This window comes from Paramisgurnus dabryanus, chromosome 19 (assembly GCF_030506205.2).
Source record: "Paramisgurnus dabryanus chromosome 19, PD_genome_1.1, whole genome shotgun sequence".
Classification (NCBI taxonomy): Eukaryota; Metazoa; Chordata; class Actinopteri; order Cypriniformes; family Cobitidae; genus Paramisgurnus; species Paramisgurnus dabryanus.
In genome coordinates this window covers 30,452,742-30,468,055 of record NC_133355.1, presented here as the reverse complement: position 1 = coordinate 30,468,055, position 15,314 = coordinate 30,452,742, and the positions used below count along the sequence as shown (strand labels likewise).

The 15,314-nt window shown below is 38.0% G+C and overlaps 1 protein-coding gene across 1 annotated transcript; it reads right to left on the bottom strand.

Moving 5' to 3' along the window:
- Nucleotides 1-1,913: 1,913 nt before the first annotated feature.
- Nucleotides 1,914-14,987, bottom strand: ube2e1 (ubiquitin-conjugating enzyme E2E 1). Its single transcript, XM_065290918.1, has 6 exons — nucleotides 14,862-14,987; nucleotides 14,082-14,242; nucleotides 13,875-13,925; nucleotides 3,314-3,446; nucleotides 2,724-2,871; nucleotides 1,914-2,338 (listed from the first exon to the last, which is right to left on the bottom strand). The coding sequence occupies exons 1-6, from the start codon at nucleotides 14,979-14,981 to the stop codon at nucleotides 2,241-2,243; spliced, it is 711 nt and encodes a 236-aa protein (XP_065146990.1). The 5' UTR covers nucleotides 14,982-14,987; the 3' UTR covers nucleotides 1,914-2,240.
- Nucleotides 14,988-15,314: the final 327 nt, after the last annotated feature.

Here is a 15,314-nt window from a genome sequence, read left to right as displayed (position 1 = left end):
ACGGACACATATTTTTTTTATTGTTTTCTCCAATGATGACATGTTTTTCCGGTGGCGGCTACCATAGCTTCTCTATGCGTTTCAAAAGTGAGGGGTGAGCAGTGGACTGAACGTTGGTTGCAATTCGCAATCTCACCACTAGATGCCACTAAAATTTACACAGCACCTTTAATGTAGAAATGATTAATTCTGTACTTGGGTGGCAAAATGTAATTCTGTAACTTGGGTCGCAAAATCTGAATTGGCCCATTGAGACCGTTTTACATGTACATTTACAAGCCTAGGATTTGCCTTTAGAATGAAATGGTCTATTATGGTCATATATCATTCCTGGGATTCGGTAATATTTCAACTTGGACTTTATAAAATGTTGAACTACATAGGATTACATTTCTAAATACTCCACTTTATTAGACACATATCAAACCTTCAAAACCTTCCCATCTCAGGCATTAAAGACTTTTTATTATTTTCAGTTTTTTTTCAGATTTGTACACCTTTTATTCTCAACCCCTTAACTGACAAAATTGAATTAGTTTAAACAGGATTTTACACAAAACTCATAAAACAAACATCTACCTACTGCTCATGTGTCCCTCATACCAATTCAATGACTTCAAACTCCTTACATTCATAATAATTCTCACATTTGTATGTGATGGAAGTTCCAAATATTCAAATTGTTTGCTGTGGTCTCTTTATTTTAGTAAGAAACATTTTTATTGTTTCACTAAAACCACAATTTTACTGTGTTAGCCCTTAACATGTCGGGTGGTAATCAGCAAGAAATGCTTTAATTTTTTATTTTCTTATTTTATTTTCCAAAAATATTAATGTGACAGGGGTTGAAAGGACACATCGGCCTACTTTTAATTTATATATGTTTAATACAAAAATGAGACTCAAACAAAACACTATTTTATTTTAGGCAACCATGTAATAAAGATTTAGTTTTTTCATTTTTACTTTACTATCTGAACTGCAGTGAGACAAAAATACAACATAAATAAAACAAAAATAGATTAGCAAACAGAACCTTTTATCAAATGGGCACAATAGGTAATTTCACTAGTCTGAGATGTGCCCGCCAAAGCACATTCTATTAATAGTTTTAAATTGTAATATTTATTACATATTTTTATATTAGCTTGGCTTGGTTTACCTGTGTTAACATTTTAAACAATACTAAAACAAATCAACAAGTAAAACAAAAAAGTTTTGAGTAGACTATATAAAAAGTAGCCCTCCTTTTTTATTCATTGTGCAGCCCTTGCTCACAAAAAGGTTGGAACAAAAATGTTTTAAACCATTTGTTGGGAGACTTGGATTTCCTCAGGCAGTAGTCTTTATTGCAGAAAGCGATCTTGAAATCAGAGCATAGGGCCTGGGAGCTGCAGTAACCAAATCTGACTTAGAGTAGCCCTACATTGCATTAATACACATTTTGGGGTGCAGTCCCCTTAAGGGAAAACAAAGCAATCAACTTTAAACAATGCATTGAAAAGAAATAACCATGCCACTCCCAATCCCTCAGTTTCACAAACCCTTAATCCCATCAACATAACAATCTCACCCACTGTCCCACTCAGACCATTTCATCATCATAGAAATGGGTTCACACCTTTGACTTAAGCATAAGCAAAAGGCCACCAACTTTAAACAATGGAACAAAAGGTACCAGGGCCTGGACAATTTCTTTCATATTAAGATGAGACAGGAACACACTTACATAATTTAGAGGACAGTGTTACTTGGTTTATCTCTCAAACATGATGAGCATACATGTACAATAAAATAAAGCCAATGACTTAAATTATTTTCCCACACATGGATTAGGCCGTAATTATATTAACATAAACAGTGTCAGAAAATCCACCCCTAAAAGTATTGGTAGGAAAGACACAAACAAACGGTTTACACCAATCTTAACTTTAATATTGGTAGGGAAAACATGTTAAACAATCTTACTGTAGGGCTCATGCTGTGAATTCATTTGACAACTAAGATCAATTTACAATAGGAAGACAAAGAAAACACACAATAAGATCCATTTTGGTCAAACCATGATGCTACCTTGAGCCAAGGGACAACTTAAAACAACAAAAGTACTTAAAGAAAACAAAATTTAATTCCATCATAAAATCCACCCTGTATTTTTACCCTATATAGCTGGATCCCACCACCCCCCTCCCTCCCTCATCCCCCAGACATCCACCAGGAGGCCACGCGGCTGGAGTGAATTATGTGGCGTAACGTTTGGTCCACTGTTTGGCTATTCTGTCGTGTTCTGGTCTGTTGGTTGTGTATTGCGTGGCGATGCTTCCTACCAGAGGATCAGCTGTAAGAAACACAAGTCAAATCATGAGGTTACAAACATACTTTCAGATATCTGTAAAGCAGTAACTGTTTTGAGTAGAGTTGAATGCATCGGATATGAGGTAGAAAAAGGGAACGGTCAGTATAGACTACCAAAATTCAATATCAGTTCAAATCAAGTTTTATGCTATACTTCATTTAGGTCTGGCTTTGTTCAAGAAATGTATGCAGTATTATACATGAGCATCAAGTTTCTGCATATATGCTCACACCTGTAACTGCCTCTGATATAGTCTAGGTCAAACACGTTGAGCTCCAGCATACAGACGGATACTGCAGCTTCAACCTTCGACCAACAGGCAGCTTTACTTTACTCTGGACAAACTTGATACATGTGCGTAACTCACCGGGGTTACAGTCTGTGAGCAGCGAGCAGATAGACAGGAGCACTTTGGAGATGGTGAGCGCTGGACTCCAGTTGTCCTTCAGGATGTCTAGACAGATCACACCCTGACTGTTGATGTTACAGTGATAGATTCTGGTGCGAAACGTCACCTGAAAGCAAATGCGTTCAATCAGCACGTGATTGGAGTTTTGATAATGTGAGCAGCAATCTAACATGACTCGAAACATACAGTATTAAGTGTCCTTTCACACCATGGACACTTATAATGATAAAATCTTCCTAAATTCAAGAGATACAAGAAACATTATCATTAAGATCACTTTCTGAGCTAGGGGTTGAGCAGTTTTAAAACTAGTAATTTTAAGTCATTTAAACAGAAACAATAGTGCTGTAGGCGCACACGGTTTCTGAGAGAAGCGCGCAAGTCGCACACCCACTGCTCATTAAGCTTGCCAGCATTTTTTTCACTTTATTGGCCTTAAAGAAAACTACACCGTTTCTCAATATTTTACCTTGTCTGGCAATCATGAAAATGATATTTTTCAATTATTCAAATCAGTCTGTATTGATGGTGTGACAGAAAGATCTGACCTTGGGTGGTTTAAAGGGGTAGTCTGGTGTGAAAGCGATGTCCAAGAAGAACACTCCTCCTTCATACACTGAACCTGGAGGACCCAGAATAGTGGACCTCCATTCGTAGATGTTGTCTCCTTTTGGACCGGCACTGAAAACGAAACTGGAGAGGTTAGTGTACAAGCACCCACCAGTTTTTACTGTTACTTTCAATTCTGAAACAATCAATAATAAATAAACAAACAAATCAACATTGGGGCTGGATAAATAAAGATTGTGTTTACAGCTGCTGTGATTAAATGTGATAAACAGAATTGTTGACGGTACTTCAAAACCTTGCGTGTGGTAAAAAATACCATCAATTTATTTGGCATTACACCAAATGCAATATGCAAAAAACTAGGGATGGACCGATACCGATACTGGTATCGGCCTCGATACCACATTTTCTAAAGTACTCGTAATCGTTAAAAGTCCCCGATACCTGGAATCGATACCACGGTCTGAGAAATGTCTGTTTGAGCGGCGTGTAAGGGGTTAATGCCTCTTGTGTTGTCCAAAGAGGCAGAGTTTACAACAAACTGGAAAATTAGTCCTTAAATTATATGACTAAAGCTGCTACCTGTAAATTTAAATCATGTTTTTTTATTAAGTACTCTCGGTATCGGCAAGTACTGAAATGCAAGTACTCGTATTCCAAAAAAGTGGTATCGGTGCATCCCTACAAAAAACTGGCTAAATGATGCAATAAATAAAATGTGATATGATAATGCTATACATTTTTTAAATATATTTTTAAACTGTAAATTATATAACAAACATACACATTTCACATTCTTTCCGATCATTGACCATCTTCCACTTTAAAACTTTTGACTAGACAACCTTTGTAAGTATTACATTTATGTTTTATTGCAAACTATGTGATATAGATTTCTTCAACAAACTTTCTTGGACTTCTTCGACAGGTTAATGTTTAAACTAGGGCATCTCATGTAAACCAATGTTATTCTTTATCTTTAATGTTTAAAGAACATCATTATGATATAAACATAGTTAAGACAACCCTTTTAAAACTGACAAGTAAATTACACAATCCATAACACACAAAGATGCCATGACTAGACTGCTGAGGAAAACCAAACCACCTCAGAGCTTTAAGTGTGACTGAAAGAGATCATGAAACTTTGTGTACCCAAAGCCGTGTGCACATTGTACAATTTTTACAAAAGAAATCCAGGGAACACACACACACATACTGATAAAGTTGCTGAAAAGTAGCTTTGAATAAAAGTGTTTGCAAAACGCAAAAATTGAAGGGGTGTCATAAAAACAATGTGTATGTAGTTATTAAATCCGGTATGTATAGAATCATTGCACAACAGATAAAGTATAAAAAACTAATATGAGAAATTCTTAGAGAAGATTTTAGTACTAAATGTTAAAAACCATGAACAGTGACTTCACACAACCATTCAGATTTTTGACTCATAACCATTTGCTAAGAAACATGGAGGAATATAAAGTTCACTGAAGTCTGGAAGCTCACACACCAACACAAACAGAAAATACGTTTTTTTTAACAAAGACAATCTTAATTAGCAAACAACTCAAACGACACACAAATATGATTCAAACACATTACTAATTTCAAAAGTAAATACTAACATAAAGATAAGAAAACAACTTACTTTCAGAATCACACCACTTTTAGCAAACAAGTCCTTCGCTTGGGTTTAGATTAGCAACAATGCTAAATCATGCTGGATCATTCACTCTACCACTCATAACCACTGGTCAAGAGGTGAACTAAGCACTATATCGCCCCTGGCGGTAGGGAAGGAAACTACAGGCTAAATAATGTGGAACCTCCTCTATGATCAAAATAATGTACACACAGAAATTTCAGCTATCTACTGAAGGAGAAAACTAATTTCAAACTTTTGTTAGGATGTGAATGCTTTAGATTATAATGCAAAAATGAAAGTCAAGTTAGGAAATATTTCTTATATTTTTTCATGCTGTTGACAGTGGTTTCCAAACTTTTTTATTCAGCCCACTTTTGGCACTTTTCCGTTGCATTGTACCCCACGGTTTGGTTTGGGTCAGGTCAGCTCACCTCTCTTTGGTTTGGTTATCTTTTCCATTGAGTTTAGTAACACTTTGGACTGGGAGGGATTATAGGCGTGTTCTTATATTTACGCTGCCTACTGCTGTGACATCATACAAGTGAGAGCGCTGTGGTACATTCCCATACATTCATTTATTTCTCAGTACACCACAAATTAAAATTGACCACCACAAATAGAAAATTTATCACTACCTCTGTCTCACATAATAGTTTCTGTACAAACATCCAAGGCGTCTGTCGATGCCCTCCACTGGACCTCATTTAAGCTGCATTTAAGCATTTATGTGGACGTGATTGTCGCGAATGTGGCCCACAAAACTGCAAGTCTGGAAAAAAACTTATGGTGTTCCTGATTCCCAACCTGTGGATGTTTTTCATCACCAAAAGGAAGTTTGGGAACTTATAGCAGAGCACAGATGACAACATGTTTGCTCGAGACAGCACAAGCGTTTTTAGCGATGACGCTCCAGCAAGGGTGGGCATTCCTGGAGGGCCACTGTCCTGCAAAGTTAAGCTTCAACCCTAATCAAACAAATCTGAATGTCATTTCCCAATCATACAGAAGCCTTTGATTGGGATTTTTAGGTGCGTTTGATTAGGGTTGGAGCTAAACTTTGCAGCACAGTGGCCCTCTAGGACCAGGACTGGCCACCCCTGCGCTACAGTGTCTTCACATCATGTTTTGGAATTAGCTTGGGTCGCTTGAAACCCCAACCGTGGTGGTACTAAAAAAAAAGTATTGGGTACTACGTACTGCACCCAGTGGAAAAGCCTCCAAAAGTAAGCTGACCCGACCCAAACCGTGGGGTACTATGCAATGGAAAAGCACCATTAGACAGATAATCTGATAAACTGATATTTATATAGAAATAAAAAAGTATCTTTTAGAAGAGAGTAGTTCATATTTTATATGAATTGTGAATGTGTATGAATTAAATGTAAGTTTATTGTAATTCCAAACTACCTGATATCAAAATTATTGCCATTAATAGGACAAAACGGTTTTTGTGTCATTCATTACAACAACCACAAGACTTTGTGCAAGCCACTAATGGGTCCTGACCCACAGTTTGAAAACCCCTAGGCAAGGGAATGTATGGGGATTACTTTTTTCATTTGTGTGGCTCTCCTGAATCTGTTTTTTTTTCAGGCACTTGTAAATTAAGTGATAAATCCCTGTGTAAAAAGGGCTTAAGTAACTGCACATAACATTAAGTGGTTTTAAATGAGAATCATCACAAGTAATGAAACAAACAAAAAGCTAAAAATAATCAGTTTTTCCTGTAACAAAACCATACTTTCAGAGGAACACACACTTATACAGTAAGGGTTCACCACAAACTCTTCCTGTGTTAAAGTCTATGCATAACAAACACAAACAGTGTGGATCACACCATACACTTAGGTTCACGTTTCACAACTGAACATTCTCAAAACCATTGGCACACAGAGACACCCCCCCCCCCCCCCCCCACACACACACACACAATGTTCTTATGGGCTTTTCACACGCTTACTGCTGCTACTCAGTATAGAAATGCAAAAACGCTTTCTATCTACAGTTGCTTTACACTTATGTAACACAGTTAGTATTATACAACTAATATGAAGTCTTCATACACACATTAAAAACAGGTATAGTGAGGGGGAAAAGAGTTTGTAACAACATGACTGAACAATATTACAGAGAAAATGCCATTTAATTATTAGCATTTGCTGACATTTTTTCTAATTTTTAACTCTTTGGGCCTCATTTATAAAGGGTGTATAAGCGTAAACTTGATTGTAGAGTATGCATACTAGTGTTGGGCAATATGCCCCATTTTGAGATCGTCCTATTGTCAGCCTGTGAGATCGCGATAAACGATCGTATGGGGGGGCAATAGTTTACTCATTTATTAATGTATACATTTTTTTACTCATTTATTACAAGTCACGTTCAGGTCGGAGCAAGAATCCAAGATGTGCACATTAAGTGCAGGTGAGTGCGAGAAGGAATCCGCACACATTATAAGCTATCTCGCACAAATTGAAGCCCATAAGCCCTCATATGCATGGAAAAGCACGCAATGCGCATTTTAATGTGAGACTATGATGATAATAATAACTATCGCCAATGAAATCCCGCTATTGGCCATATACTTGACGAACGTCGATACATGATACTATACTATAGACTATTGGCACAACCCTACATACACAAAAATTCATGGCATCAACCTCACACACCTGTTAGTAATGTGCGTTGGAAGAAAGACCAAATATGGTCAACAATCAGACAAAACACAAAGATCCCGCAAACTATCATAGTGTGCGATCTTTCTTTTTTCTAACGTTCATATTTATAAAACGGTCTTAGACACTGACGTGTCACTAAGCACATTTTCACGTCAGAGTAAACATATGCATTTGTTGCAGGATTTTAGAAATATAATATTAGGGGTGTGCCGGTTTCAGAATTGGTGATGACGGTTATGACGTGGGTCAAATGTGACGGTTCGTCTGTGGGGGGCGTTATGCTCGTTTAAATGCTTGTGGATTGACGCGAAAGTGTCATTTTACCATAAAATCATGAATGTGATGCCAAGTGTGTTTTTAACAGTAATGACTTTAAGCAATTTAACAGAAAGCAATGAAATATTAAAAACACACTGTTGACAGAAGACTGCGCTGTCACTCTCTGCTCAGCATAAATGAATCCGCTCTCATATATTTTGATAATCTTCAGAGAAACAGATTTAATTGTGTCTATATCTGTCATTACATGGACCAGAATGTGGGTTAAAAAATAGGTTTTTTGGGTTGAAGAGGTTTTGCTCATAAATGCATGTAAAGTAAAGTAATATGAACTTGAGATTTTTATACTGTTATTAAACTGCACAGTATGCGCTGCAAACGCAGCCGACAATGGCCACGCGCGGCAAACGCTCTCCACATACAGTACGCGCTGTTCAGTGCTCACACTTGCGAAGTAAACCGGCGTTTGAATAAAAAACACACTGATTAGCTACTTGCTCTACATTTATTTAAAATTAACAGCAAGACAAGCAGTGAATGTGCTTTCAGGAGAGTTAGTAGATTAGCATGGGAGGATTTGAACTTGAAAAGAGGAGTGTACCTGACGCCTTTCCGCGGTTAAAACAACATTCCTTCTTATGGTCATTCATGTTTATTTGATGCTATAAATTAACTAGAAGGAAGAGATGATTTGAAAGGTGAGACTTTGTTTAATACGTTTAATCTCAAAAGTAACCGAAAAGTAACCTGGTCTGTCCTGTATGTCAGCGCGATGTCAGTGTCTGCTCCGCTCTGTATTTTTCACTGCGTGAGAACGTGGTGGGGCGTATAACACAGACTGTTAACAATTGTTTTAAATAGTATTTAAAAATTCTTTATGATAAAAATGTTTTTTAAATATTTTAATAACACGGTTTTGCCGGTTATAGAGTTCTAATGACGGTGTTCATATATAACCGTCGGTCTCACGGTTATATAATGACCGTCACAGCCCTATTTGGAGGCGGTGCTTAAAATCTCTTCTAACGTCATAGATTGGTACATTCCAGAACCTGGTGTTTCTGGGCTTGGCTTCAAAAACAGTTGATACTTCAGAAACAAGGACGTTTTCAGTTCTGAAACTTGCAGGATGTTTGTTTAAGCACGATGACAAAATATAATAAAAGCAAAGTTAAAATGTATTCCTCGATTCACCTCTTTTATATTAAAAATGAAAAAGGCAACTGTTTGTGTGATATTAGTCACATTGTGTTTATCTTAAATAAAAGTCAGATCACATTTTATGAGTAATCAGTGCAGAAATCTGTTGGGAGTCACACTTAAATCACATGGTTTGTTGAGTACATGAGTGGCATTACTGTGAGAATTGTCACTTGCCAGAGAATAAAATGGCAGACTTTGACAGACCTTAAAAGAGAGACCCAGGCCGTATAGAAATCAAAATCTCACAGAGCAATGGTGTGGGCAACCGACAAACAACTCCCTAGAGCAACCATATAGCAACATGCTAAAAATACTACAGACACTTTACCAAATACACAGCCTTAACTTCATGGCTAAATATCTTTACACAAAGCCATTATGTCTTGTGCAATATGCCTGCAGATGTACATTTATTCAGTTAGCAGACGCTTTTATCCAAAGCGATGAAAATGAATAAACAATAAGCAGAGTCTACAAAACTATGTTTACAAGAAGGAATACAGAGTTGAAGCCGGGATCATCATATTGTGTGTTTGTGTTAGAGAAATTAACATAAGGGCTGCACGAAACTGAAGAAAAATGCAATATGTGATAACTTCAAGCGATAAGATATGATAAAGCTTCAAGTTGTAAAATCAAATGTTATTATAATATAAAAAAAAACTCAAAATTGTATAACCAACATACATTACTTTCTTTTTTTCCTGCCAGTCTCTTAACCTAAAACTTTGACTATACTAGGGCTGTCTGTTGCGGTAACTGCAATCCCGTATTACAGCACTACTGACAAGCCAACCACAGAGACTGACAAACAACCACGTTAAATTCATGAAGCTAAAGATGTGCACTCTTTACACTTCACTAATTACAATACAATTTAATCCCATCTCTTTATAGAGATCACCAGGACACCAGTGCAAAATTACATACGACTGAACTTATTTTATACACATTCAATTAGAAGTCGGGTATATTTTATTTTGTACCCACATCCTAAAGATTTATAGGTTAACTTGAACCAGTCTCTGCTCTCTTGCAGAATTAACCACACAATGACCTATGTGAGTAAGTTGCATATCCGTAACTAGACATGAAACTGATGCCAACCACAAAAATTAATTTTACAAGCACAACAGAGACATCAAATCAGCACCTAATACACAAAACAGCACTGAACTGACACAACTACTGGACACGGTCAGTTGTGCCACGAATGGATCTTTAGATCAATACATCTTCATATCATCTAAAAACGCTAGGTTATTTTTAAACCAGCATTGGGTCAAAAAGAGACCACCCAATCTGTTGAATTGGTTTTAACCTATACTGGGGTGATTCAATCAAAGAGGCGGTTTAGTGTTTCCACCTAAGGGTGTGACAGTAGCCTCTTTCACACAGTAATACTGGTAAATTACCATGAATTTACCAGAATGAATTTACCAGTAAATACAAAAATGTGCTGTTCACACACGCAGTGACATTCCGTCTTTTTACCAGTAAGACATCATTCACACATCAGTATCAAAATACCGGTAAATTCGTTGAGAAAGCGGAAGTACCTGTGGCGCGCGGCAAGCTCAGTGTTGTATTTGTAAACAATCCACGTCGTTCATATCCACGGTCAGTATTTTGTTGTTTTCACGTCTGTGGTAAACTCTGACAGTCGCGAAGTTGCTCATGACCAAACAACATTGCATGAGGCGACGTCAAACCGATGGCGTTTTAAACAACAGTACTTTTTGCACAATAGGCTTCACATAGGGCGTGCTAAGGACGTCGGCAATTCGACAAGTAGGTGGTAAGATGTTTTAAACAACTTTGGTGAAGAAATGTGGACGTAAACTTCAGGTGTGCTCGACTTTCAAGCACCGCATGTGTGGAAACGTCCGTAAACAATCTGGGCGTAAACGCGTCATCTGTTTTAAATCATTATGATTGGCCCGAAGCTGTCAGCGCGGTCTGACGTCGTCCGTTCTAAATGCCGGTAATCCTATATTTTTCGTTCACACATAGCGCTTACCGGTAAATTACTGGTAATCTTACAACCTGTCTTACTGGTAAATTGGGAGCACTGATTTACCGGAAAGGTTCTGTTCACACATGATCTGTTAACTGCAATTTACCAGTAAATTACCAGTAAAGACTGTATGTGTGAAAGGGACTAGTGATTAATCTGATTATATATTCGTGTGGCAGACGGTTATAGTTGAACACTGTAATTAGAACTCTATAACCGCTAAAACCGTGTTATTAAAAGAATTTAAAAAAATGAATCACGGAGAATGTTTAAATACTGATTAAAAACAACTGTTAACAGTTTGTTGTTAATGGTCTATGTCGTTTCCAACTGTATTTGATTTTTTGGAAAGCAGCATAAGTGAGATGTACAGATGACTCATGAAAATGGAGAATATATATTAGGTCAATTGACCATTCGCAAAGACCCGACCCCCTTAGTTACTGTCGCTATTTCCAACAAGATACGCTGGTCTCACACCCGCTACCCAATGTTCTCATGAAAAATACATCGCGGAGCAGAGAGGACACTGACAACGTGCTGACAGACAGGACAGACCAGGTTACTTTTCGGACTCAAGCTCCCTGCGACGGGTCATCTGTTTTAAACGATGGGTTAGGGAGATGCGTCCTAGTCTAAAGAAGGGTGGGGGTCATTCGTTGATAGCGGTGAAAGCACATTCACTGCTAGTTGTCTTTGCTGTTATTTTTAAATAAACGTAGAGCAAGTAGCTGATCAGTGTCTGCTGGTTTATTCAAACTAAGTTGTCCTATAACAGACGAACGTCGCAATGCGCAAAACGACCCTGTGATCAGTAGGAAGTCCTTATAAATCTAAGAGGCTGTTTACACTTGGCATTAACATGCGTTTTCGTCGATCGGATCACAAGTGGATGACGTTAATGCCAGGTGTAAAGGGTGTTCAAAATGTTTTGAACGTCCACTTTCAACCACATTCAGAGGTAGTCGAAACCCCTTTCGATCGGATTGCTTTTGTAGTGTAAACGCACATGTGGTTGAATGTGTTCGATCAGCCACACCGACCTCCTTCTCTACACCCATTTATCTAATCTGAGGTACTAAACTCAAGTTTTACGTATTTTTCTGACACACAGTGAACAGCCCTATTTTTAGCCTTTCTTTGATAAAACTAAAGCAGCGCTGATCTCCGTAGTTTCCTTTTAAAAAGTGTGAAAGTTGCGCGATCCTATTTCATCAATTGCGCTGAAAATTCAGAGAAAGCTCTTACATACACACGTAAAAAACACTGTGCAGCATGTTTACTTGCTAAACAAGCAGTGGACTCCGACATAATATTACTTCGCATCCATATAAACTCATAATTACTCCCGCTCGCGTTTGAATGACAGCGGAGAGACTCGCCCACCGTCTCACAGACCACCCCCTCACAGTATTCAGGACAGAAGCGGTCGAAAGTGGACAAAAGAGACGGATTTAAATACCAAGTGTAAACGTAATGTGTCTCTCTCGTCCACTTGTGATCCGATCGATGAAAACACATCTTAATACCAAGTGTAAACAACCCCTAAAATCATTCTGAGTCTGAGTCGTTTATAACGTGGAATTAAAAAAGCAACACTCGTTAAATAAAAATCATTCAAAATGTTCTTTATTATCATGAAAATACCTGAAACAATTTGAAGAACAGCGATATAAATATTCCTGTAGACATTTCCTGGAATAGCATTTGTAATGCTACTTCTTCTGTGGCACAAAGGGAGTTTCTGCATGAGAGCGCCCCCTGGCGTTCGGATGTGCCAGGATTTCACTGTAATTCATTAAAATTCATTCATTGAGAAAACGCGCATTTGCACAGTTAATCGTTACAGCCCTAGTAAACGTTGTGTAAAACATTCAGAAATAGTCAAAAAACGCATTCAACCAGATTGCATTTGTGGTGTAGACGCCCATGTGGTCAAATGTGTTCAAACAGCAACAAAAGACCACCTACTCTCCGCCTATTGATCTAATAATGTGATGTGCAAGCATGATGCATTCCCATCAGCCCTGACTTCTAGCGCGAACCGTAGCTTTCATTGATAAAACGAAAACGGCTGTGCAGCATGTTTACAAACAACATTCTGACTTAATATTAGTCTGCGTCAATTTAAACCCGTCATTTCCTATGCTTAAACGAAAGTTGAGTGACTCAACCACAGATCACCCCCTCAGTAATCAGGACAGAAGCGGGGTGAAAGTAGAAAAAATGTATTTAAATACTACGTGTAACTGTGAATGTGCCTATCTCTCATCCACTTGCGATCCGAAAATGCATCTTAATACCAGGTATAAACAGGCCCAAAATGCTGGGATGTTTTAACCCATTGTTGGGTCTAATACAAACATTATCTGGGTTAATTTAACCCAACAGATCAGTTTGTCAATTTTTGACCCAACACTGGGTTGAAAATAACCCAACATTTTTAGGGAATATTTAGATGATTGACTCAAAGAGTGCATGTACAAATATCATTATCCCATTCATCTAAGCAGTGGCTTCCAAATTGCCTAACCTATTCATATGGTTTACAGTCATATAGGCATGTTTCAAGTAATACCTCACCAAAAAACTAATGTCAACCACAGAAATTAGTTTTCACACTCAGTTTGATATTTATATCTTCAGATCAAAATATAAATCAACCAAAGCAGATCACAGCTCAAAAAAAAGCGTTAGGAGGATTTACTCACCTGCAGTTTGGAGGAGGGTCCAACATGATGTCAGCCAACTCTTTTTGAATCCTGCAGGACACATAATTGAATTAATGTCATGATGACTTAACAACTGAAAGCTTTGATCAACAAATGACTTTGAAGGCTGTCAAAAAACACTAAACAACACTGCACAAGGGGCCAGGAGCCCGGTTTATGACACAGCCCAGATTGGTGTCTCCTCACCTCTTCGCGCTGGTGGACAGAAGCTTTGAGGTCTTGCTCATGTTGACTTTATTGTCTCTCTTTTTCCCAGGCGTGTCTTTATCTTGCTGCTGATGGGTGGAGGAGGATGAGGAGGATGAACTAGAGCTGGCGCGCGAGTCCTCATCCGACATGCTCCCGATCTGCGCGAAACAGACGCAAAAGCTCCAGTGTAACAATTTATTAATGTACTGACGTAACAACAGTTACGCATGGATGGCCAAGTGTAACAAATTTAAGGAAATATTCAAGTAACGTTGTATTTATGTAAATCTGTATCGACGCCGCGGGTTTGACCTTTAACTCGAGATTAACAACACAATACGATCCCGACGAGAGATTACTCCAATTTTTTACCTTGAAACAGCAGTAAAGTCTCGTCTAAATATTCCGACGTGAATCCATTACTTCTGTTCGATCAAAACTAATGTAACGCTGACCCGATAAACTCACGCACGCGACCAATGACACGAGATTGTAGGAAGTCGAGCACAAACACACATCGATGTCGTGCTCGCTCCTCGATCCCAATAATCCGACGGGTGAGTGTGGTATAAATAAAGTAAATGTGTCGATCTTTCGGTATGATTGTATTTGTCGGAACAGGAGCTCATCTGAGATCAGCCTGTCTTCGTTTAACATCGACAGATGAATATCGCTCTTCCACAGCCAGAGGACGGGATTAAATGTATTTTAGCGAATCGTTGATTTAAATACAATTAAAATATGAGACATATTAAAATGTTTCGAAGGGTTGTGTACCTCTCTTTGTGTCGGTTTGTGTCCGTGGACGCGCGTGTCTCCCAGAGCGGAAGTGCTGCTGCAGTCTCTTTCTCTCTCACGCGCACACACACACGCGCACTTAAAAGCGCAGTGAGACATATGGGACAACACTCACGCAGTCTTATTTACTAAGTTTAAAATATTTCAACAGCACCACTTGGGGTCTAAAAACATTTTGTAGTGTTTACTTTTGTTTAATGTCCACTTAAACGTTGCTGTTTTACAAGGTTATTTCTAGGTAATTCCTCAATTTCTTAAAATATTGAGAAGTGAATCCTACAAATGAAAGAAAACATTAGGCTAACATTCATAAACTAAACTTATGTTCATGGTTCTTTGATGTGGAATTTAGTGTGATATAAGGAGATTTTTGAATGTTTGTAATTGTTTGTATATAGAATAATAATATAATTTACTTTTGGAGAAAGAACC